The sequence below is a fragment of the Macadamia integrifolia genome, chromosome 9 (genome assembly GCF_013358625.1).
Source record: "Macadamia integrifolia cultivar HAES 741 chromosome 9, SCU_Mint_v3, whole genome shotgun sequence".
Classification (NCBI taxonomy): Eukaryota; Viridiplantae; Streptophyta; class Magnoliopsida; order Proteales; family Proteaceae; genus Macadamia; species Macadamia integrifolia.
Window position 1 is genome coordinate 5,413,104 of NC_056565.1, and position 24,645 is coordinate 5,437,748.

General features: G+C 37.8%; 4 protein-coding genes across 6 annotated transcripts in view; 2 read left to right on the forward strand and 2 right to left on the reverse strand.

Moving 5' to 3' along the window:
* LOC122088627 (laccase-17-like) overlaps positions 1–6,201 on the reverse strand; it is a 10,469-nt gene extending 4,268 nt beyond the window's left edge. The window contains exon 1 of the mRNA XM_042657939.1: positions 6,194–6,201. The gene's annotated coding sequence lies outside the window, so the exon portion shown is untranslated. The remainder of the gene's footprint in view (positions 1–6,193) is intronic.
* Positions 6,202–6,447: 246 nt separating this feature from the next.
* On the forward strand, positions 6,448–10,904 carry LOC122087922 (calcium and calcium/calmodulin-dependent serine/threonine-protein kinase-like). Its single transcript, XM_042657060.1, has 9 exons — positions 6,448–6,591; positions 6,871–7,630; positions 7,715–7,769; positions 7,881–7,991; positions 8,111–8,343; positions 9,136–9,343; positions 9,610–9,669; positions 9,750–9,937; positions 10,060–10,904. Exons 2-8 carry the CDS (start codon positions 6,915–6,917, stop codon positions 9,924–9,926), a joined length of 1,560 nt encoding a protein of 519 aa, XP_042512994.1. The 5' UTR covers positions 6,448–6,591; positions 6,871–6,914; the 3' UTR covers positions 9,927–9,937; positions 10,060–10,904.
* Positions 10,905–12,085: 1,181 nt separating this feature from the next.
* Positions 12,086–13,463, forward strand: LOC122089048 (short-chain dehydrogenase/reductase 2b-like). The gene is made up of 5 exons (XM_042658461.1): positions 12,086–12,117; positions 12,203–12,440; positions 12,641–12,718; positions 12,804–12,992; positions 13,083–13,463. Exons 1-5 carry the CDS (start codon positions 12,086–12,088, stop codon positions 13,461–13,463), a joined length of 918 nt encoding a protein of 305 aa, XP_042514395.1.
* Positions 13,464–14,872: 1,409 nt separating this feature from the next.
* LOC122088830 (regulation of nuclear pre-mRNA domain-containing protein 2-like) overlaps positions 14,873–24,645 on the reverse strand; it is a 53,028-nt gene continuing 43,255 nt past the window's right edge. For all 3 annotated transcript variants that reach the window (XM_042658173.1, XM_042658170.1, XM_042658169.1), the window contains one exon: positions 14,873–15,955. In XM_042658173.1, the coding sequence (XP_042514107.1) occupies positions 15,158–15,955 (798 nt within the window). In that variant the 3' untranslated portion in view covers positions 14,873–15,157. The remainder of the gene's footprint in view (positions 15,956–24,645) is intronic.

The following is a 24,645-nucleotide window of genomic DNA, read 5'->3' on the forward strand; positions in this document are numbered from 1 at the left end:
GATAGATCCAATAACAATCCTCATTAATGGCTCTTTCCTCTCTTTTAGTGGGACTTCTTAAGAAAATTGACAAATAATATGTCAAACAGAACCTTGCTTTGGACTTAAAAAATATGAGAGAGAGAGAGAGATATGACAAATAATACAACAGTGACCGTAAGAATTGAATGTATCCAATTTTCAACAAAAAAAAATTGATTTACATGGAAGTCATGCATTACTTAAGAATCACACAAAATTAAACCACCTTACCAAAAAAAACAAAAATATAAAATTAAACCAGACAAACACTAGTCTTCTAGAAAGATTAACAACCAAGTCCTTGTTAAGCAAAACAATAGCCTTGTTTTGTTTGTTAAACCAAACAAACAGTACTCTCTCTCTCTCTCTCTCTCTCTCTCTCTCTCTCTCTCTCTCTCTCTCTCTCTCACTTCTACCACAGGTTAAGCTTGCAATGCCTTGAGTATCAAATTACAGTCAATCATTACTCCTTTGATCTTCTTTGAATTCGAGAATTAATAATATACCACTATAGGATCCCACCCTTCATCATCCATATATAATGCTTCTTAGATACAACTTTTTCACCAAGTTTTCTTTGCTAAAATTAAATAATGACTGTTTCAGAATGTATCACATAAATAGCAAAATTTTGGTACAACAAACATTCAAGTAGGCTGATCTGAAACTTAAAAATGTGTAAAAATTCAGTGAAGAAATTAAAAGTAGACCACCAATGGGAACTCAACTTCATCTTCTATCTTGCTTTTTACAGAGAAATTTTTTATCAAGTCCTTTTTTGACCCCACTTATGTCAAATTTATATGACAGATACCAACTTTTGAACAAGGATGAACCATAATATTGTAAAGTTATTTTTTTGGTAAACATGATAAAGTTAATTTCAAAGGCAACGCTGTATCAGAGCGTAGGCATGGCACCTCATTTTATCCCTATGAGAATGTTCATAGTAAGGATGTGAATTTGAAATCGAAATCGAAATCGAACCGATTTGTTTACACCGAAATCAGAACACCATTTAGTAAATAATTCGGTTTAAGTTTCAAGTTTAAGACCGATTAGTTAAATGGGTTGGATCGGTTTTAACTGTTTAACCCGTTGGTTTCAAACCTAATTACACCGTGAAAATCGCACTGTTTAAATCTTCAAAATCAATCTGATTTACCTGTATATTGATTAAATATTTGGTTGTTTTAGCAAAACATAATGGTTTAATTTAAAGAAGAATTAAGGACCATAGAGGCGGTCCAACAGTCTATTCAATAATTTACTCATATTATGTAGTTAAATCCTTGTTTGTTCAATGTCTCATTTAGTTTGATACAAGATTAAAGCGTTTATCAACAAAAACAAATTTTAGAAAGCATGCGAATAAACTAGCAAGCCGGCCCGGTTCTAACTGTTTAGAAACCGTATAGAATAAACCGCGATCAAAACCATTTAAAACCATGAAATCGATACCGTTTAAAAACCATAGAACCGAAACAGTTTATTAAATGGTTGCGGCTTCAAAAAGTGCAACTGTTTAGTAAATGGTGCAGTTTTGGTTTTAGCCAAATAAATGTGAACCGAACCAAATTACACCGTATATACTGAAACCGAACCGATTAACACCCTTAGTTCATACTTCATAGTAATATTGGATATTTTATGATGAGGAAAGAACTTATCTTTATAGTTTAAAATTACTAAAATACCTCTAGAAGGGATAACAACAGCAACAACCATAACCTCCAGAAGGATTAATTAGACAAAATAAAACTACCTTGAAGAAAGTCTGAAACTCATGAGTTGGGTGAATTTTTATCATAAATCTATTATTTGAAGATAGTGCAAAAAAAACTTGAATATTTGGTGTTTTATTTATTTATTTATTTATTTATTATTATTGTTATTTGTTATTTGTTATATGGATCTCACACTTTTCAACTAATTTTGTAGCAATCAATGCGTAAAATCTATACCATTGGATAGTTCTCGGATAATATTTATTTTGATTTTACTTGGTTCACGAAAAGAAAATTCCTAGGAGGGAACTTAATTTTTCACTCCTAGGCCAGGATTTATTATTGGTATTGGTATTGATACGATACCAAAATGGATTGTATCGGTCTAAATCGTTCAATTTTTCTCTTACTTTTCACAAAGGAAAAAAAGAGCAACTTTTGTTTTTACAATTTTATACCTAAATCAATATTAATACCCAATCTATTAGGTATCGATATCGATTTCAACCAATATCAATACAATACGACCTATCCAATGCCAATACCTAAAACCATGCTCCTAAGAAAATTGAACCTTATTAAAAATCCTTCTTCTAAACCTTTAATAAGAAAGTGCGCAGTCTTATTAAGGAACCTTCTTTGGCATTCCTTTTATCTCCTCCTCCTTTTACATTTATTAGAAAACCTCTCTTTTTAGGCTATTTAATTAACATAACAATTATTATTAGGAACCTTCTTAGGAAACTTAGCTGTTTTGTTAAGTAATTATGTATGTATTCGTCCCTTTCCCCTGTGCTTATTCTCCATGCCTCCCTTTGTATGTTATTTATTTCTCACAAATCCTTATACTCTTTTTCGTCTCCACTTCTCTCTTCTTTCTTTTTCTTTTATTCTCATGGTTGTTATTTTTCACTTTGATCTATCTTCTCCTTCCTCATATATTTTTCCTCTACATAAAATAGCTAATCATAAATATAGTTAGCATGTTTATTGGATATAAGTTCATGGTTCTTGTAGATTTTCTTTATAAAATCTAATTTTCATCCTTATATTGATTTTTTTTTTTTTTTTTGAAGTACTATTGGAGATATTGAGCAAGGCTGCAGCTGAGTAGCAGGTAAATAAGCCTATGAAATTGGTAGTTCTCTCTCTCTCTCTCTCTCTCTCTCTCTCTCTTCAAAATGTAATGTTTGAATTTTTTTTTAAGGGGATATGCTAGGTATCCAGTCAATATATCCAAATATGTGTCTATCTCTCTCCACCTTTTTGAAAAGTCCCCCATACACCTTGCTAGCTCTAGGAAAATCAGCAGCATGCCTAACCTCCTTTTTCGTTTTTTTTTTCTTTTTCTTTTTCTTTTTCTTTTACACTATTAACTTATAAATTGTTTAATGTTTAAGATAAAGGAGGAATTCCTTCACTATAGGCATCCATATTACCTGATGACAAAGGGGGAGGGCATCTTCAACCCTAAATAATAAGGGTGGAAATCCATCGACGAGAGGTCGAGTATCCCATCAGATGGTCATTTCACTACTGGTGAAGTAAACTTTTCAACTTTTCTTTTAAATAAAAAATATAATTCATCACTCAAATAGAAGATATGCGAACTGATCTTGAGACAAAGAGTCTAACTTAGCAAAAATTTAGATATCAAATAATCTTAGGAAGAATTTCTCATCATGAAACCTGTTGCAGACTTAATGAATTTTAGACTGATTAGGAGCATCATGATGTGTTAGTTCTATCACAATCTTGATCCTCAGTTAAGATACGACCATGCTTTATGTCACATAATGAAATTTAACTAGAAAAGTTGAGTGTGTAGTATATTAATATTGAAAATATATTAATTTTCATCCTAAGATTTTTATAGTAAATAGATTTCTTACAAAAAAAATCCGCGATATCAAAACTACACAACCTTTCATAATTCTCTCTCCTCCCTGACGCTTTTTCCTTTGCCCCTATTAGTAATACCATTCCTTACCTGTCTACCAATGCAGCATGGGAAACCCTTCTTCTCACTAACATAAGTGAGCTGAATCTCCTCTAATTTTTATTAATTCTTCTCAATGCTAAAAGAACACATCATTAAGGTATGGATTAATTTGTTGACCAAGTTGATTTCCCCAATATAATGTTTATTTATTTTATTTTTTATGCTACAACTTGGAGTGGGGGGTGGGAAAGGAAAAATCTATACATTGTTTTGACATTGAAAATTAAGTTATACTACTCCAAGGATCTCATAATATTTTTCTTTTTTATTGATTATGCAGTTCATTTTGGAGTTCATTAACACCATGGGGTGCCAATCTATTCACATCCTTGTAACACTTCCTAAGGCTGAGGTACAGTGAAGCCCCCATACAACCTAGACAAAGGTTAGTATGTTTTCCCTCTCTCTTTCTGTTTATTTATTTTATTTATTATTTAATGTCCTACACAAATTCCGTTTGAAAAAAAAAAAAATTTGTATGCACTGAAGTGGAATCTTTTACCAGAAATTAGGAGAACTCAAGAACAAAAATAACCATGACCAGTTTTTCCAACTTAAAGGAGCACTTATGGGCATAATGAGTCAAGCCCTCTCTCTCTCTCTCTCTCTCTCTCTCTCTCTCTCTCTCTCTCTCTCTCTCTCTCTCTCTCTCTCTCTCTCCATTGTCACGGAAAAAAAAATTGTTTTAAGAAGAAATGTATGCACAACCAGAAACTAGGATAACTCAAGAACAAAAATAGTTATTACCTGTTTTTCTAACTTAAAGTAGTTAAGTGTTAAAGGGTCATGCCAATTTAGCTCTGTGATCTCTCTCTTATCAAAAGTCCAAACAAATTTCGTTTTTAAAAGAAATGTATGCACTGAAATGGAATCTTTGACCAGAAACTATGAGAACTCAAGAACAAAAATAGCCAGCCATTACCTGTTTTTCCAACTTAAAGGAGTTATGGGCCTAATGAGTCAGCCCATTTAACTCTCTCTCTCTCTCTCTCTCTCTCTCTCTCACACACACACAAAGTCCAAACACATTTAAAAGAAAAAAACATGCACTGAAATGGAATCTTTACCAGAAAATAGGAGACATCAAGAACAAAAATAGCCATTGTCTGGTTTTTTCCAACTTAAAGGGGTTATGGGCTTATATGAGTCATGCCCATTTAGCTCTCAATCTGTGAGTGCCATGTGGAAGATTGATTTGATGAATCTAATGGTTGGATATTTAGGGAATAGTCTGGATTGATTATTAGTCAAATTTTAACTTTAAATTCAATTATTTAATTATCCATGTAATGTCATGTCATACCCTTCCATGTGTTACTACATCCCCTTTTCTTTTGTTCTTGCCAATAGACACTTTTGAAGAATTTCAAAAAAAAAAAAAAAAAAAAAAAAAGAAGAAGAAGAAGAAGAAGAAGAAGAAGAAAAAAAAGGGAGAGAAGAAGAAAGAAGAGACCATATGCATTGAAATGGAATCCTTTCAGCCCATTTAGCAATAAGAGTTTTGGGCCTACATGAGTCATGCCCATTTAGCAATGCGAGGATGGTGGAAAATCAAATCCGACCATGATGAAGTATGACCATTAGTTTTACTCTGTGAACGAATGATGCAGTGAATATGATCCTTTTCTATCAGAAAAAAAAAAGGGGGAATATGATCCTTAGATAATTAGGTAAAAATGTATGGATTGATCATGGGTTAATTTCAGTCTCAAATTCAATTTTTTTTTTTTTAATTGTAATTATACCGATCAAGTTAGAACATTATATGGTCTTAATCCTATTACGTGGGAGGTCAATAAGGTTGAAAATATGTTGACATATTGATACCATGGCTCCTATTCACATGTCAACTTTCAGTCTAACCAAGATTTTTTCATATGACAAAATAATATTTAGGATTACAAGAGGTTGCATGAAATTATAATAGAGTGTATGAATATACATGGGAAGGTATGACAAATTTTTTTTTGGTATAAGCACCTACTCTATAGAAGAGGTGGGGGGGCGGCGAGATATAATGATAGAAAGGTAAATGATTAGATTTGAGTCTAAAAATTGATAGATGAATATATGATCAAGCTATGCAATTACCCTAAAGATCCAACAATCAAAATTTTTCTTTCATTTGGGAGGATCAGGCGATAGTTACAAGTCATACTATTAGGCACCCTCATGAAATTTTTAACGATTTGCTTTGCCACATGTTTAACTCTATTAGATTTAAAACTCGATAATAGAGTTGGGAACCTTAGGGTCTATCGATTCACAAAATTTCAATTCCATGTGGCAAAATGAGTATATATGGTTGCAATTCATTTGTCACCAATGTGATGACAAGAAGATTAATTTTTGTTTTATATAATAAAGTGAAGGCCCTTTAGCTTTATTTCTGTTAAGTTCTTCCAAAATAATTTAAAATGACTAAAATGGCCATGTTAACTACCTCTCTCTCTCTCTGTTTTGGTAGAATAACGTCTCTCTCTCTCGCTATGAAGGGGGAAAACAGAGGATTTTGATCCATGAAGAGGTGGGGTAAGGGGATTGCGGGGAATTCGGAATTATTGCAAGAAACTTAGTTATTGGTCGACAGAATGATGACAAGAGGAAGAATGAACCAGAGATTTCTTCTATGGATGTTCTTTGACTTCAATGCCTCTTCTACTTTCTCTTTTAGCCCATCAGTTCTGTTTCCTTCGTTTCCTCTAACAACCATCCATTTGATTTCTTCTTATTTAAGCAGTAATTTAATGGGAGAAAATATCCAAGGATTCCTGTACTTCCTTCCTCTTACTAGTTTTGATCATTATCCTCAACATTCTCTGCAATCATTTTATTTGAGAGGTCTCTCTCTCTCTCTCTCTTGGGTTTCTGCTATTTACATAGTTATTCCTTCATTTATAAATTCGATTTATATTTCACCATCACCTTGAATTATTAGGAATTGAGGATGGGATAAGTTCTTTCATGTTAATATAATTTTGGGCTTCTTGAAAATTTTTGGCCATCCTTTTCAATCCTTGGGGTTTCAGTATGACTGATATATCATGTAGCCATTTTTTATTAAAATATTTTCTTTATTGGATTATGTACATGTTTTCAGAGTGGGTCTCTCTGTTTCAGGGTGCACAAAGTAGAGCACAGATTAAGATCTTCTGTGTTCTTTTATGATGGTTCCTTTGTTGAATATGCGGCATGAGATAAGGAGATTATCTGATGATTATGATATTGCCAACACTCTGGGGAGGGGAGGATTTTCAGTTGTAAGAAGGGGAGTAAGGAAAAATAGCGGAGGAAGAATCCAGGTAGCTATCAAGACTCTCAGGAGAGTAGGAAATTCTCAGGGAATGCCATCGACCCAAACGGGAGAAACAAGTACAGCCTCAGTAGGATTTCCAGTTTCGGAGGCCTTAGTGAGAAATGAGATTCTAGTTATGAAGAAGATAGCCAGGGATATATCTCCTCATCCCAATGTGATACACCTCTACAACATCTATGATGACCCAAATGGAGTTCACATTGTGCTTGAGCTGTGTTCTGGAGGTGAGCTTTTCGATAGAATAGTTTCGCAGGGTAGGTACTCGGAGAAAGGAGCTGCAGCTGTGGTTCAGCAAATTGCCAATGGCTTAAGTGCGCTACACCGGGCCAATATTGTTCACCGTGACTTGAAGCCAGAGAATTGCTTGTTCTTGAACACCAGTGAGGATTCACCTTTGAAGATTATGGACTTTGGGTTGAGTTCTGTTAATGAATTCACTGACCCAATTGTTGGATTGTTTGGTTCGATTGATTATGTTTCACCTGAGACCTTATCTCAACAAAGAATATCTTCTGCAACTGATATGTGGTCTTTGGGAGTTCTCTTGTATATCCTCCTTTCTGGGTAGGTCAGCCACTATCTTGTTACATGCCTCAATTCATGGATCTTTATGCCTACAATCAATCAATTTCACTTTGAATATTTTAGGTATCCACCTTTCTATGCTAAATCAAATCGGCAAAAGCAACGACTCATATTGACTGTAAACTTCTATCCTTTTGTTTCTTCATCAGATTTTAGGTGTGTGTGAATTTTAATCAACAGCTATTCATAGACTTCCTTATAATTCAAATGCAATTTTGATTCTTCACAGGGGGAATTCAGCTTCGACGAACATAGTTGGCAGAATATTTCTTCATCAGCAAAGCAATTGATTTCCAATCTTTTAGTTGTTGATCCTTGTAGGAGACCAACTGCTCAAGAGGTAATGTATGAAAAATTCAGGAAAAGTATAGTTGACTCACCTAGTTTTGAACTCCCATTTTCCTGTCTACAAATGTTACTGTGAAGAGCTGACTGTCGAAATCTTTATGCACTCAACAGCTTCTCTTGCATCCTTGGGTCACAGGGGCTTCAGCAAGCCGGGACCTCATGGATTTTGAAATTGTTTCTCGACTACAGAATTTCAATGCCCGTCGTAAATTTCGTGCAGCAGCTATAGCCAGTGTTTGTAGTATAAAAGTTTTCTTCAGAATAAAGAAATTAAGAGATCTTGTTGGGTCACATGACCTCACTCGTGAAGAACTTGAGAAACTGGGGATGCATTTCAAGAAAATGTGAGTTGCTTTATGTACTCAACCCCTCTCTTCCATAGGTTCATGGATCAAGTGCCCTTCTTCTTGATTAAATAACTTTAATTTTGCAATAATTGGGGACTATACATTTCCCCTCCCCTCCACTTTTTTGAGAAGAAAAAAAACCATTTGCATACCCTCCCCACCCCCACCCCCACCCCCAAAAGAAAAAAAAAACTAAAAATTCAACACCAAAAAATGTTTATTGCTTTGTCACTCTTTGTAGATGATGATGATGGGTAAAATTATCCTAAGATCAATAAAATAGAGGGAAAAAACACAGAAACTTGTTAACAAGTTTGAGCATAAAGTCATATAGGATTCTGTTGAGCACCATATAGTCATATAGTGATTGAGAGAAACAGGAGTTTAGGCAGTTCACATCTTTGTTAGCAAAATAATTCATGTAGGAGCAACTTTGGTTCAATTTGGCAGTATGATAAGCTAACCTTAAGATGACACTGTTCAAATCTCAAAGATTGTAAGGGACCCAACTATCCGTGAACATTGAATTGGAAGCTAATACACTGTCATTGCATTTCTGTTGAATATCATGCTTTGAGTCTTTAATTTCTCAACAACCTCACACCAAATAGAAACTTGTTTTTACTGATATTGAATTAAGTGCTAGGCAGATCTTTAGTTAATGAAAAACGTGTTCAGAATCTCTTGCCAAATTTTAGAAATTGACAGAACCTGCATCCATTATAATTTTAGGAAGCTAGAAAAAACCATACTTGAAATTTCTATTAGTAACAATTTACACAACTGCAGGTGTTCAAATGGAGCCAGTGCTACACTCCCAGAATTCGAAAAAGTCATTTCAGCAATGGATCTGTCCTCAATTCTCCCTCTTGCCCCTCGCATCTTTGATATATTTGACAGTAACCATGATGGAACTGTAGATATGAGGGAGATACTATGTGGGTTCTCTACCCTCAGAAAATCACAAGGAGATGATTCTTTTCGGCTTTGTTTCCAGGTTATCTCACATCCCTATCTTTTCCACTTACTTTTGGACAGAAGGTAGCAAACTAAACTAATCAGAATGCCCCCCTTTTTTTGGCCTTTTCCTTTGGCTATGCTTGAAACATAGTCAGCAATTCAGTGTAGAAAATGCATGGCCTAGGAAGTTGGCTTTTTTGCAAAATGGCTTTGCCACTTATTCCACTCTTATAATAGTAGTTTCTTTACAGATCAAATTCTTCAGAGAATTAAAAACTATTACCCTTTTTTATGTAATCACAGATGTATGATATAGACAAGTCTGGGTGCATCACCAAGGATGAAGTGGCATCCCTGCTTAGAGTAATATCCTTCCCCTCTAACTTACATATGTTGTTTGTTCTTCATTGATCTTGACCGGACCCATTGATTGAAGTGAACAGGCCTTGCCAGAAGACTGCCTTCCAGCAGATATCACAGAACCGGGAAAACTGGATGAGATATTTGATGAGATGGATGCAAATAATGATGGGAAGGTCACATTCGAAGAGTTTAAAGCTGCCATGAAGAGAGATTGCTCCCTCCAAGATGCAGTCCTTTCCTCCCTCCGCGCAACCTAATTCTTGATATTGTTAGTTATCTCTTCCTTTGCATTCATTCAATTTGGAACATTAACAATGGCTCATCTGTTGCAACATATGACTTGACCTAGCTCAAATCACATACTAACCCATTTCAGATTTTTGCTTTCAGAACGCAATGTAGTAAAGAGTGGAGCAATCTTGAGTTACTGCAAGAAACATGGCCAGTTCAAGAGTAACCAAGATGCATTCAAGCATTTTTCTTTAACGAAAGAAAATATATCATTCAAATGGAACAATGCATGGCAGAAAATAATTCAGGCCAGAGAGACTATGACTTCTATCTAAAATATATATACATAATTGTTAATATTAAAAAATTACAAATCAATTAAAGAGAATTGTGAAGATGCATATTGTCATCGCCATACAAGAACACGTCAAGAAGGGAGTCAGAGAGGAGGTGGATGTAATGAGGCCTTAATAAGCTTTGCAAGCCTACCATAGTAACAATGCTCTGTATTCACAGCCACTCCAAGCTTTTTGCTGCTTTTACAAAAAAGGTGATTTTCATTGACAGAGAAACAACTTGCTCACCAGGCCCCGCACGATCAATGGTTCTGTAAAACTAAGGTGTTCCATGGCCTGAATTGTAATCTGGAAGTGTATAAAGAGTGAAGGCGAATATATGAAATACAAGCATTCCTTGGAACAGAAGAAGGCCTAACTATGGAGATACCTCCATGAATGATCTCATGACACCATTGTAAGTGTGGCCTACGCAAGATATATTGGTACTCCTGCTTCATTAATCTCACCAGGAAGACACAATTTCAAAAGGGATCTCACAGATGATGTGACCATCAGGTTCAAAGTTCAATTTTCCTGAAGCCAATATTCATATGAGGTGAACCAGATTATGGAATTTCATATAATCAGGCTGATTTTGAGTAGCTAAGTGTTCAGCATTGATGCATAACCCATTGCAAGAGATTGAAAGAGCAATTGTAACTTGTAATGTAGACCCAAATAATATCTTTTGAAGAAGAAAAAAGAAATAGGACAACAATATTCTTCGAGAAAGGCGTGTGCACCTTATGATTTACTAATTGAATTGAAAAAAAAAATGGAAGTCACTTCTTGAATGTTGCAGAGGTACAAAATATCCAACCATGGCAAAAAATAGTACAGCCATTGCAGCACATACTACTTTAGTGAAACTGAAGTTGTTTCTCTCTGTGGAATTAAATTTCATGAACCTGTCAGGCCCTTGAGGCTAGAACCACTGCTCTTGGGACCAATACTTCATTGAATCCGATCCCTTGAACAATGTTGGCATCCATATTCCCTCTTGAAATCTCTCTTCACTTTTTTGGGAACATTGTCATTATCTATACCTTACTAAACAGTTGTATTAGACATGTTACCAAATCATATGATTAAAAAGAACAATTTTCTAACTTTTCAAAGATACAGAAATACATGCAAACTCTACCCAAAATTTTTGAACTTGGAATCGGGGTTGAATCAGCCCTTGCAAATTCCGGACCAGGATCAATCTCAAAAACCTTAGAATTGACCCCTCTGGTCAAAAATCTAATGATCCAATCTTAAAAACCGTAAAATTGACCGCTCCAAAACGTCCAGATTCAGGATCAATCATGCCTATTTCAATTGAAACCAGTTGATCTATCTGCAAGTCAAACCACAAAGTGGTGACTGAGGATCAAGGTTTTAAAAATTGGTGAATCGGATTGGAAATTGTGTGATTCACATAGGAATAGACACATAGTGGTTCCTACATTTTTTTTAAAATTAATGGTTGACTATAAACTTCACATAGTAAATTTGATGAAACATAATTGAAGTGAGCTTCACGTTTAATTGAAGTTAGTGAGCTTCATGTTTAAGGTTTCAAATTTATCATAGAGAACAATGCTAAGATTAGATTCCATCAATTGACTTTGGGGGGGGGGGGTGTTCTCCAACTACAATGGGACCATCTTTTCATTTTAAGTTAGTATCATTGACATTTTAAAGATTGATAAAGATCTCCAAATAACTCCATTTTTCAGTCAATCAGTAAAGATTCAATGTTTCAATTTCTGTAGGTTCATTAATTAGCTATTCACAAGATATAACAATAATAAGCTCTCAGGAAACTATCTCCATCTTTCCTTACCACCAGCACAGGCAAAATGGAAATTAGCAGAAAGCCAACAGTTGAGAGGTTTCATTACTCACAAGTTATCTTTCTTGAGAAATGCATCATCAGAAGTAAAATTTAAGTAACAACATTCATATATGTGTTTCAGATACGCAGTGGTTACTGGCGCAAACAAGGGAATTGGTCTTGAAATCGCACGACAGTTAGCTCATCATGAAGGTATTACTGTTATTTTAACAGCAAGAGATAAGAAGAGCGGAATGGAAGCTACAGAATCACTCATTAAGACAAACATTGTTTTACACCAACTTGATGTTCGAGATCCAGCTAGTGTGAAGTCCTTAGCAGAATTTCTACAAACACAGTTTGGGAGGCTTGATATCTTGGTAAGAATTAAGCATATAGCAGTTTAAAAACTTCCTGTTCTTCTAAGAGTTACTCTTATCTGAAATACTTATCGGATTATAGGCTCTACCATATGAAACCTTTCAGAGCATATTTGTTTGATATACCTAAAGAACTAACCAGATCAAACTCATTGATGTGAGCTTCAGCCTTCCTCAGCTAAGTAACCCATAATGTGCAGGTAAACAATGCTGCAGCAGGAGGAGTTATCGTCGACTTCAAGGCCTTAAAAGCCTTAAATGTTGATCTAGCAGATTGGGTAAAGTTTTCTATAAACTATGGTAGCTTACAAAATTAAAGAAAAAGAAGAACAGAAATGAATATACATCCTGTGATCAATGCAGAACTCTGGCAAGGAAACCTACTTGAGGGAGGGAGTGATCCAGAGATGGAACTACAAGAAAGCAGTGGAATGTCTAGACACCAATTACTATGGTTGCATAAGAGTCACACAACTACTTATCCCACTTTTGAAGCTTTCCACATCAGGAGCAAGGATTGTAAATGTATCTTCTATTGCTGGAGAGCTAAAGGTACTGACTTTGAATTCAAACAATACTTTTATGTTTAAATCTAATGAATATTTCTATAGAATGCGTCATGGAAATGCTGTGTTTATGCAGAGAATTCCATGTGAACAGATGCAGAACAAGCTAGGGGATATTAACAATCTAACAGAAGAGAAATTAGATGAGATACTGCAAGCATTCCTACATGATTTGAAACAAGACAAGTTCGAAGCTAGCGTATGGTCCAGCATCTTTTCACCAATTTACAGCGTCTCTAAAGCTGCAATAAATGCCTACACTAGATTTCTTGCTAAGAGATACCCAGAAATGTGTATTAACTGTGTTCATCCAGGCTATGTCAAGACAGATTTAACTTGGCATATTGGGACAATGACTGCAGAAGAGGGAGCTAAAGGTCCAGTCATATTGGCTCTGTTACCCAATGAAGGCCCTTCAGGCTGTTATTTCAATCAAATGGAAATGGCCAAGTTTTGACTAGCTTTTCCAGATCAAAAATAGCCTTGTTCTGTGCTGCGAAACTTGTAAGACTTCATCACCGTGTAGCAATAAGCCCCACTGGCCAATGGCCACCTACTCCTATGTACACCCACCCACTCACACTTGCATACAACAGTATTTGACCCCATGACCTCCCCTGAGCTTCGGTTCTTCAAGCTGAAGTTGCCACCACTAAGCTACTCCCCTGGGCTTCAGTTCTTCAAGCTGAAGCTGCCACCGCTAGACTAAGTTAGTGTTCGTTGAATGAGTCGTTACTTTCCACATCTTTTGAATACTCAGATGCATTTTAAGTTATGTCAGTAAATTGCTGCCCCCTACAATGGTGTAGGAATCATCACGCTTCGTCTGTGCACTAGATTGAGGCCATGGCAGTTCAAACCAGGCTTTCTTTAAAGTTTAAATCCTAAAGTGATGATCTAGTTCTATTTGGATGTACTTGATGCTAACAACATATATCCATCCTCATCCATTAACACAACTGGTCCTAAAGCATTCTTAACCAAGCAAATTAGATAATAATATTTGACGTCTCCATTTTTTTTTCTTGTAATCCGCACTGTTTGAACCAAGGAAATGCCCGCATCCATAATTGGTCAAATGATTGAGATAAACCACTTAATTTGACATATAATCCATTTGTAGGGTTCAAATGGAACAGCTTTATCTTCGAAAGGTTTTTCATGCTATACACCACGTTGAGAAACCTCCTATTTATTGTACCATTTTGATGCCACAAAAGGGAGATGCCCCTATTGTGCCACGGATGGCTGTCTAAAGTGCCACGGGTAAAATCAGACTCGGATAGGATAAGATTGTGCAAGCCGAGCCCCGTGGGTGTCATATTTTGGCCGAGCTCCCATATCATATGCCCCTATGTTACGCAGCCATAATATTATGTTACGTTCCATCACTGTTACACTAGAAAATAGAAGTTCCACACGAGCTCCCTGTTACGTTCCATCACTGTTACGCCAGAAAATAAAAGTTCCACACGAGCTCCCGTTCTGCAGCGTGCTAGGGGATTAGAAATATTTTGTATCACAATTTTTAAAATAATTTATATTTTTATCAGCCAATAAGATCACATAAGTTCTAAGCAAGTCAATAGATTGAAACCATGTGAAGAAAAGCTTTCAATTAAGCCACCTCCATGTCTAATCAACCTGTTAATGGAGATGTGCAGTCACTCCCAAAAAAAAAAAAAAAAAAAAAAAAGGGGGCGTTGAAAGCCACGCCACTGTCAGTCCTCAGTAGCTTCCACTTCGCAGGACAACCAGGATTCCCAAATCGGTAGGGTTCTCCATCCCTAAAGTGGTTTTCACAGATTTTCCATCTCACATGGGTTTCTCAGCAAGAGATACTATTCAAATGTAGATACAGATGAGTTACTACTAGAAAACCTAAAGGCTGGAACTAATCCAGCATCATTTCTTTATCATGAATTAAGTACGCTTCCTGTTAACCCCTGTTAATCCCTGTTAACCTAACATTTCACGCTCAACTTCAACAATGCAAGGGACCTCATTCTATTTTTGCCTTACCTGGCTTTCTACACCTTGAAAAGAAAAGAAGTTTAAAAAAAAAAAAATTTTAATTAATTAATTTACAAAATATGACAGACGAGGTACTTGGACAACCCTCTGGCCTGTAAAGATTACTCTGAAGGGGCATCACTGCCGAGGAACTGGTGGAGTTGCTGGCTGATGGTTCTGCCCATAGAATCCCATACCTGAAGGCCTGTAATAACTTCCTGTCACAGGCTGCTGGGGCTGAGTCCCTGGTCGTGCTAAACCCATTGCCACGTGTGTAGGCAAGGGGGGAGGAGGAGGTGGTAAGCTTGAACCACCATATCCATAAGGCATCACTCCAGCTATCATACCCGTGGATTGTGCATATATGTGCGCAGGTGGAGGTGGCAAAGGTGGTGGTGGTGGTGGGAATGGAGGCTGTACCTGACTAGCTTGGGACATTGGCTGCATGCTTGTGGTTGAGGATGGGCCGGGTGTGAGGGGGGAATTGGTCAATGATTGCTGTTGTACATTGGCAAAGTATGCTGTACTGCCCATTTCTGAAACTGGCAGTGGTTTCTCAAGTTTGGGACGTTTTTCCATAGAGAATGGTAAACTGCTTCCAAATCGTTTGGTGCCACCATTCATAGAGGCTGCTTCTTCTGCAACCAGTGATGATAGCACAGAGGTAAGCATCTGTGCAGAAGATGTAGACGCAGCAAGCTTTGCTGCAACAGCTGCTGCCGTTGCCTTCTTGTGATCTTCTTCTGCTGTAGACTTTGAAGCCGCAAAAGAAGTGACAGGTTGCATCAGAGGAGGTTGAGTTACGCTGCTTGTTGGTTGAATTGGGAGTGTCTCAGCCGGTAGAGTTGTGCCGGTGGTTTGGCCAGGACCAGAAACTCTGGCTGATGTGAGCCTCTGTCTCACATTACTTGCTTGGTCTATCTGAGAATGAGCAACCTGCAGCAATAGATTATTCAGCCAAACCAATAACTTCAGTTTGAATGGATATTATCATTATATTTGGCAAAAAGTAGATAAATGCCAGTCCTCATTGCTGTATAAAATCAATCCAAACAGAAGAACCCCTAATTTGTGAATTAAAAACAGCAGAAAGAATTAATAGATTGCATTAACTTTTCCACTTCAAAATATGAGATCACCAGTGGACATACACCTAGCACCCAACGAGTCTTAAATAAGTCTTTCACACTACCCAACATTCTTTGTAATCTTACTAACCAGTAAATAACACTTCAAAAAATCTAGTCCTCGAACAATCAGGCATAGCCTCCATCCCTTAAGACATGACCCTGCAAATAGAACTTCCCTCTTAGCCCAATATAACTCATTAACATCCTCAGGAAACACCCAAACAATTTGTAAAGCCATCAAGAACTGGCACCAAAATCATATAGCAAAGGAGCAAAAGAGAAAAATATGATCAACTGGATTTGCCCGCCTTTCTCTCACAGCACACGACATAAGGTAAGAGAAACCATCTTGATCGTCTCATCTGATAAGAGTCACCAGTTATTGCTCTTCTATGTACTATTTCCCACCCAATGTCCTGCATTCCAAAAGTACTTCAGACTTCCAAGAACGGTTCGAGAAATTTCACCAAAATTACTGAAATATTTCGGTTTTGGCAGAGAAAAATGGGAGCGAAATCCGAAATATCAAACACTGCTTCCGAGAACAAAAGCATCTTATGAGGAAAGGGCTCATGGTTAAACCAGACCATCAGGGAAGTATACATCAACAAAGTAAATAAAGACTTGGAAGTAAACTTTCCATAATCTTTAAGAGTCCATGCATTGCGTCCTGCAGTTACGAGGACAAAAACATATTCTGAAGCAAATTACTTTGGATTCTTGCTATTTCAATCTCTCTAAAACCACCCAGCTAATGGATCTCAAGTAACATCAGTCCCTGAAATAACACTACAGGATGCCACAAAGTGACAATGTACATCAGATAAAGAACAGAATCTAGGGGAGATCCATTCAAGGCATGTCTCCCCAGCATATGTCCTCACAATCTCTCCCCCCTTTCTCGCCATTACCTACTTTATAACTTACGCATCTTAGAAAAATAAGGGTAATGTGACTAATACTTTTCAAAGACAACGTAGCATGACCTTATCAGTAACTAGAGTGGACCACACATCTCGATCCAAGCCATATTTGGACATAATGATCAAATGCCAAAAGCTTGAGGCTCTTGTTGAAATCTTCACAAACCACAAAATCCAAGAGAGAGATTGTGAATAGGATTGTTACAAAGTGCCAATACCACCTTCCTCAATCAGCATACCGTCTCCCAGCCTATTAGCTGGATCTCTTCTCCCTTCCACAGGTTTCCCAAAGTCCCATATGCCATTTTCAATTGTGTTCCATTTTCATAGGAATGTGAAAGATCGACTGGTAATAGATGGGGAGACTTTCAAGTAAGGATCAAACGAGGGTCAATCATCTACATGTAGAAATGAAATTCCTTTCCACGAGGCTCATTTCTTGGAAAATTACTTTTACCCAAACAATAGCAAGAGAGTATTTTCTAAAGAGCCTTCCTTGTGGTTTGAATAGAAAGAAAACACGGCATGAAAAATCACCTAGCTTGTAGCAGATATATTTGCTCAAAAAAAGTAAAGTGGTAGCACATATTTCAAGTAACTTCACAATGTGAGAAGAGGTGTCATACAACTATAGGTAGGGGAAATGCTGAAAAAGTGAACAACTACAACAACACAGCTCAGCCTTATCCTACCTAAATGGGGTCGGCTACATGGATCCGATAAAAAAATATCATCAATTAGCACCACGGCAACTCGGGGACATCCCACTTATGAACAATCAGCAACACGGATCTTTGCCCTCCATTGCATGTCTCTCCTTACCAACTCATCAATGGTCATTTTCAGCCTGCCCTTAGCCCTTTTAGCTCTATCCAATCGAATCTAGTCACTCCTCCATACTGGGGCATTCAAAGGCCTCCTTTGGACATATCCAAACCATCTTAATCGACATTCTCTGAGCTTATCCTGAATCAGGGCAACTCCCAAATCAGCTCTAACCCGGTCATTCCTCACTCTATCTCTCAAAGTTTTTTTGCACATCCATCTCAACATCCTCATCTCTGGCACGCTCAACTTATCTATATTACGCTTCTTGACTGCCCAACTTCAGCACCATACATCATAGCCAGTCTTACGACTGTCCTATAGAATTTTCCTTTAAGCTTTAAAGGAATACGTCATCACATAGCACTCCAGACGACCCTCTCCACGTCATCCATCCTACTTTAATAATGTGGTAAACAGCATCATCAATCTCATCTTCCTTGTTTAAGGTAGAGCCTAGATATCTGAAATAGTCACTTTGCGAGATCTCCCTCCTCTCAATTCTCACCCCTTCGCTATCAATCCTCAATCGACTAAAAGTTACACATGATATATTCCGTCTTCGTTATACTTATCTTAAGACCTCTCGATTCCAATGTAGATCTCCATAACTCCAACTTATCGTTAACCTCTGTCATTGAAAAAGTGAAGTGAATTTTAATTACTAAATTTAATGAGCTTCCTTTTTTTCTTTTTCTTTTTTCCAAATTATGATAGCATGAAGGAAAGGAAAGGAAAGGAAATTCAAAAAAAAAACACACACACACACACACACACACACAAAGCTCATTAAAATTCACATCACTTTTTCAACCAAATTTTACTTAACAAATACTTAGTTGTTATGATATGTCAATTAGCTAAAGAAGCAAAATACAGGTTTATACTCTCCACTACCTATCCCACACACCACGGCTAGATATTAGCATGGATTTTGTGCTTGGACTGCCCCTTACAAGAGAGTGATGATTCCATTATGGTAGTAGTAGATCACTTCTCTAAGATGGCACACTTTATACCATGTCGCAAAACTTTTGATGCATATTAGGTTGTGAAGTTATTTTTCAAAGAATGTTGCAACCATATGGGCTTCCTAATCGCAGTCTCCAATCAAGACGTTAAGTTTATGAGCTACTTTTGGAGACATTGTGGCTGGATATCGAATAACTTTGCCTTGCAATCAAAAACCAAACTAGAGATGTTCCCAAAGGTGGAGTTTAAAGACTAAAGAGCACTCTTGACATTCCTAAGCTTCTGAGAAAAGGAGATGAGAGGGACAAAGTGAGCTTGAACCAGCTTGTCCCAAGCCTCTTGAACAATGTAAAGAAAATCAGATGAGAAGTCCACATATCAAAGAACTTGAACAATTTCAGCCTAAAATCCTGAATGAGATGTAGGGATGAATGTGGACAGTTATGAGGCTGTGATCAGATACGCTTGGAGCATTAAAGATAGCATGCGAGGAGGGGAAGGGCACTACCCAAGCTTCATTAACCAAGACCCTGTTGAGCTTACAAGTGATTCTCGAATCGCCAATTCTTCTGTTGGACCAGATGAACTTCAGACTAGACCATCTCAAGTCATTCATGCCAATGTCAAGATTGTCATAAATGCAGTCAATGTATGCATCCACAGAGGTATCATCAAGCTGGTCTCCTCCCAATTTTTCATGACCAAAGCGCATGATATTAAAGTCACCAACCATGGCCCAAGGATGGGATCTGATGGGAGAGCCTTAGGGAAGAGGGGGAAAATCAGAATAGTAGGGGGAAAAAGGGGGAAACGCACATCACAAGCACAAACCAAAATAATTTTCATTCAAATAAATTCACCTCCTCAAACATTGAGTATGTGCAAGTATATAAAGGGAAAATAATGACTCCTACTTAGACTCTAGAACTGAAACTGACTCCTACTTCTCTTATGTATCCTATCCCAAAACAAATATGATAAAATAAAAGACATTATTAAACTAAAACACTACCAGCCCTTGTTGGACCAAAAACTGGGGCTGGACCAGTTCTTCTTGGCCCTTGGCTTCCCAGCCGGTCATGCTGGTCCAACTAGGTAAGTGCAGTTGTATCTACATCAACTCTCCTCCTCTGAAAAAAAATCGACTCCGTCGAGTTTGGATGAGGTCCAAGAATGCCGTCAGAGTCCTTGCACCTGAGGAGAAAAGTACCAACTGCCCTCTTGAGTTTGAGAGGGGGAAGATCCTTTGCTAGAAAGAACTTCATCTCAAGGCCACCATGCTGAAAAGAGTGTATTCTCATATCCATAGTACTTGGCTTTCTTGTCGAACAACCACGAGCGCCCCCAAAAGAATGTGACAGACTTTTAAAGGGAGAACATCACATTGAACCTAATCAATCAGTCCACCAATGTAATATGTGAGCAAACATCTTTCATTAATTTTCAGATTATTGTTGTTCACCCACCCAACCTTGTAGGGGTTCGGATGAGGCTCAGTTTTCAGACCCAACGTGCGAACAGCATCTTCAACAACAACATTGGCACAACCGTTGGGGTCAATCACCGTATTACACAAGCTATCATTTCATCGCACCCTGGTTTGAAAGATAATGTGACGGCGCCAATCATCCTCCTCAGAAATTTTCTGTGTAGTCAAAAGAGAATGGATCACATAGAACAGTTGAGGCTCACCATCACTGTCACCATCATTAATCTCATTAGGTTCACTATCACATTCAGCCTCCAAATTTACTGTTCCTGTTTTTGGTTGCTCTTCTGGGACATAGGGTATAAAATTGTCCTTGTCCATGTATACTAATGGTTAGGACATTGATTAGCTCTATGCGCGTACCCCTTGCCGGAGAAACATTGAATGGCCTCCTTTGGATATACTGAGTTCCTGTCATAACCACGCTGAGGTGAGGAGTATGGATCAATAGGCCGTCCAGATGACATGTCTGAATCACGCCGAGGTGGAGAATACGGCTGGCTAGGTCATGAAGATGACATAGATGTAGCACTAGCCTGTGGTTTACTTATTGACTTTTCCTGTGGGGATGACTGTGGCTTAATAGAACTAGAACCCCTAGGAAAAGCATTTGTAAATGGCCTCCGATTGTATGGGTGTTTTAGACTTTCCTTAACCTGATATGCTTCTTGCATGGCATCTTCCACTGTAGGCAGTCGGCTAGATGCAAGGGCAGCACTAAGTTGAGGGTCCAAACCATTGCGAAATTGTGCCACCAATACTTCTTCATCCCACTCAAAATCAGAACAAGTGACCAAATAATAAATCTTGCAACATACTCTTCAACGGTCAAACTCTCATGTTTCGACTGTGCAAACTTGAGGTGCATGCATTGCTTGTAATCATAAGGCAAGAATCTCCGGTTAATGACTTCATGCATTTCAGCCCAAGCAATGACTAAACCAATGCCTCGAGTTTGGTTCTGTTGTTGTTGCTTGATCCACCAGACTCAGGCCGTGCCTTTTAGTTTGGCCTCTGCAAATAAGAACTTTCAGGCCTCAGTCAACCCGTACCATCTGAAGAACGTCTCTAAGCTGTGAATCCAGTCAAAGTACAGTTCTGGATTGTTATCTTCATAAAAATCAAGGACATCCAATTTTACTGCTCTTTCCGCTCCATCATCATATCTACCAGTTTCATATGGTGGTGGGAGGTGGTGGTGGCAGTGCATGATGTGGTACTGACGGATCCTATAGGGTGGTGTTGGAAGAATCCGCAGATTGAATGGGACTCTTTCTTTTATCTGCTACCACCAAACGATCAATAGAAACTTGCATGGATCCCATAAAAACTTGCATGGATTCCATCATTGTCTTAAGGGAAATGACAATGGTAGTGAGAGCATCAATTTTTACATCGGTTTCTCCCTTATAGGAGTTCAGCTGTTGAACAACTTCACTATTGGCTACTAGGGTGGAGGTAGGCAAGATTATACTCAAATATGATGGCAAACAGTAAATAAAGGAGGTTTAAAAAGTAATGGCAGAATGGTAAATAACTCTCTTTTCTTCTCTCTTTTTTTTTAGGAGATGGAAGAACTATAAATAGATAAATTTCAATGAGAAATGTTCGTATAAGTGAGGGGCAAACTTGGAACTTGGAAATAAAATCAGAAATAGGTATAGGATAAGAAGGAAAAAAGGAAATTGGAAGGGCAGAATAGGGAAACAAAAAAATTGACTCAAAGAGGAGTCATAGGAGGGGAATGAGAGTTACTGATAAGATTGTTCTTCTTCTTGCGATGGGAGAACAGAGGCGGAAGTCCAGGAGAACAATGGCGAGGCGGTGGGGCTCCACTGAAAGACCAAAAAGCAATGGGAGTTGATTTCGAAGGAAGGGTGACTCACGGCAAGAACTCGAAACCAGGTATGTCTCTGTTTCACTCTATCTCTTCTTGCCTTCTCTCCTTCTTCTTCTCGTCTTCTTTCTATCTCTTCTTCTTCGTCTAGTCTCTCTTTTTACTTTTTTTATTCAGCTTGCTCTCTCTTCTGCTTCTCTTCGTCGCCTTCTTTTTTTTTTTTTTTTTTTGGAATCAAAGGGAGGAAAAAAGGAGGGATTAGGGCTTAGGGCTGTTCTCAGTCAAAACAGAGAATGGGAAAGGGTGTTGTTCTAAGTCGAAACAAAGAATGGAAAAGGGAAAGGGAGTCATGTGGGAGAGAAAGGGAGTCGGTGGGAGGTTAAGGGAGTTTGTGTTTTAGTAGAGCAAGGGATCCTTCAACTCTAATAAACTGATACCAAATTGATGGGAGGGCCTTCGGGAAGAGGGGGAAACGCACATCACAAACACAAACCAAAGTAATTTTCATTCAAATAAATTCACCTCCTCAAACGTTGAGTATGTGCAAGTATGTAAAGGGAAAATAATGACTCTTACTTAGACTCCAGAACTGAAACTGACTCCTACTCTTACGTATCGTATCCTATCCCAAAACAAATATGATAAAATAAAAGACATTATTAAACTAAACTACTACCAACCCTTGTTGGACCAAAAACTTGGGTTGGACCCGTTCTTCTTGGCCCTTGGCTTCCACAGCCGGTCATGTTGGTCCAACCACGTAAGTACAACTATATCTGCATCAGGATCCCACCTGCAGAGTAACGAGATGAGGTTTTCCCAGAGGGAAGATCTCCACCAAAAGGCAGAGTTAAAGGCATAAATAGCAGTGAAAAAGGAACTGGAGTTCCCATGGGGTCATTCATCTTGACATGGAAGAGCTGGGAAGACAGATGTACCCAAATTTGGATTTTTGAAGGTACAAAAGATACCAGATCTGGCCGCTGGAGTGGTGGAGTAGTTTGACGAAAAGGACCAGATGCGGCAAGCAATACCAGGGGCATTTGCCTCTTTCACCATAAGAACATCATTCAAGAACTTTGAAGTTTCAGCTGAAATCTTGAAGGTTTTGGTGGTCCCCAAGATGAAGCCTAGTATAACCAAAATTTCGGAAATTTCGGCCCAAATTTCTAGCAATAGCCCAAAAAAATTACCTATTTTTGGCCCATGCCTAAACCTGTCTGAAACCCGAGATTTCAAACCTTGGATAAGGAACAAAAGAAAGCTTGTAGGTAAGGGTGTCAAAATGTAACCAAAACCGTTAAAAGGAACCGGAACCGACCGTTTATAATCGAACCAAACCGCATCATAGAAAAATGATCTGGTTCTGGTTTTGGTCATTTTCCCAGTTCAGTTTGGTTCAAAACCGATGGACTGCCACTAATGGTGTTACCATGTTATAGTGTTTCACTGTTCTAATGTGTCTGTACCAAAAATAAGAAGAAAAAACACATGTTTCTATGGGTTACTTCTATATGTGATCTTTGTGTTTTGATGGGATACAAGATATGATGTAACATATTTAATTTTGTCTTTATCTTTTCCAATAACAATAACAAATACCATCGTCTTCTCATTGCAAGTTTCTAACTTCAACTTTCAACTTCTACTTCAACTCTTCGAGTCCCACAGACATATATCTTCTACTGTCTCTCCCTCTCCCATCTCCCTACTTCCTAGACCCTCTCTCTGATCTCTGAACGTGAACCAAATTAAATGCATTATAAATTAAATTTGCAAAATGTTTTCCAAAAACGACACTATAAACCACATGTAAGTTGGTTGTGAATTAGATAGCAAAAACTGATAAGAAACCAGTAAAACCGAAACCGAATGAAAACGATTATGTTTTCAGCTTATTCCTATCTGGTGCGGTTTTGGTTTCACCTTATTAAAATGTAAACCCCACCGGAACTAGACCGAATAACCGAAACAGCACCATTTGACACCCTTTGATGGGGAGGCCTTAGGGAAGAAGGGAAGAACTAGAATAGTGGGGAAGGAAGGGAGAGAATGGAAGAATCACTCACAGCCCGAAGGCTCTCAAACATTAACTCAATTCATCATTCTTCTAATCTGTCCAATTAGAGTACATTAGCTCATCTATATAAAGAGGGTAGACTAGCAGTCATAACCTAACTAGGAACTAGACATTACATAATAGGAGTTGGACTCTAAATAGGACTAGACTAGAACTCCAACATGGTGTGGGTAACTAACTAGTCATTCACTAATAAGGAAACCTAAACTGACTAAAAACTAAAATAACAAGGGAAATAGACTCAAAACAAGACTCTAACTAAGCTAATGGATTAAATCTCATTTTCTTACTTTCTACCCATATTTTAAGCCCATTAAAGTGGCCCATTACAAAGAAAACCCATGGGATCAAAGGCTCAACACATACATAA

Bases quoted from the DNA above. Each gene is read 5' to 3' on its own strand.
- LOC122087922 (XM_042657060.1), top strand. From the start codon at position 6,915: ATGATGGTTCCTTTGTTGAATATGCGGCATGAGATAAGGAGATTATCT. The intron at 7,631-7,714 runs GTAGGTCAGCCA...TGAATATTTTAG, and splicing joins TTGTATATCCTCCTTTCTGG to GTATCCACCTTTCTATGCTA. The intron at 9,670-9,749 runs GTAATATCCTTC...TGAAGTGAACAG, and splicing joins AAGTGGCATCCCTGCTTAGA to GCCTTGCCAGAAGACTGCCT.
- LOC122089048 (XM_042658461.1), top strand. From the start codon at position 12,086: ATGGAAATTAGCAGAAAGCCAACAGTTGAGAG. The intron at 12,118-12,202 runs GTTTCATTACTC...TATGTGTTTCAG, and splicing joins AGAAAGCCAACAGTTGAGAG to ATACGCAGTGGTTACTGGCG. The intron at 12,441-12,640 runs GTAAGAATTAAG...CATAATGTGCAG, and splicing joins TTGGGAGGCTTGATATCTTG to GTAAACAATGCTGCAGCAGG.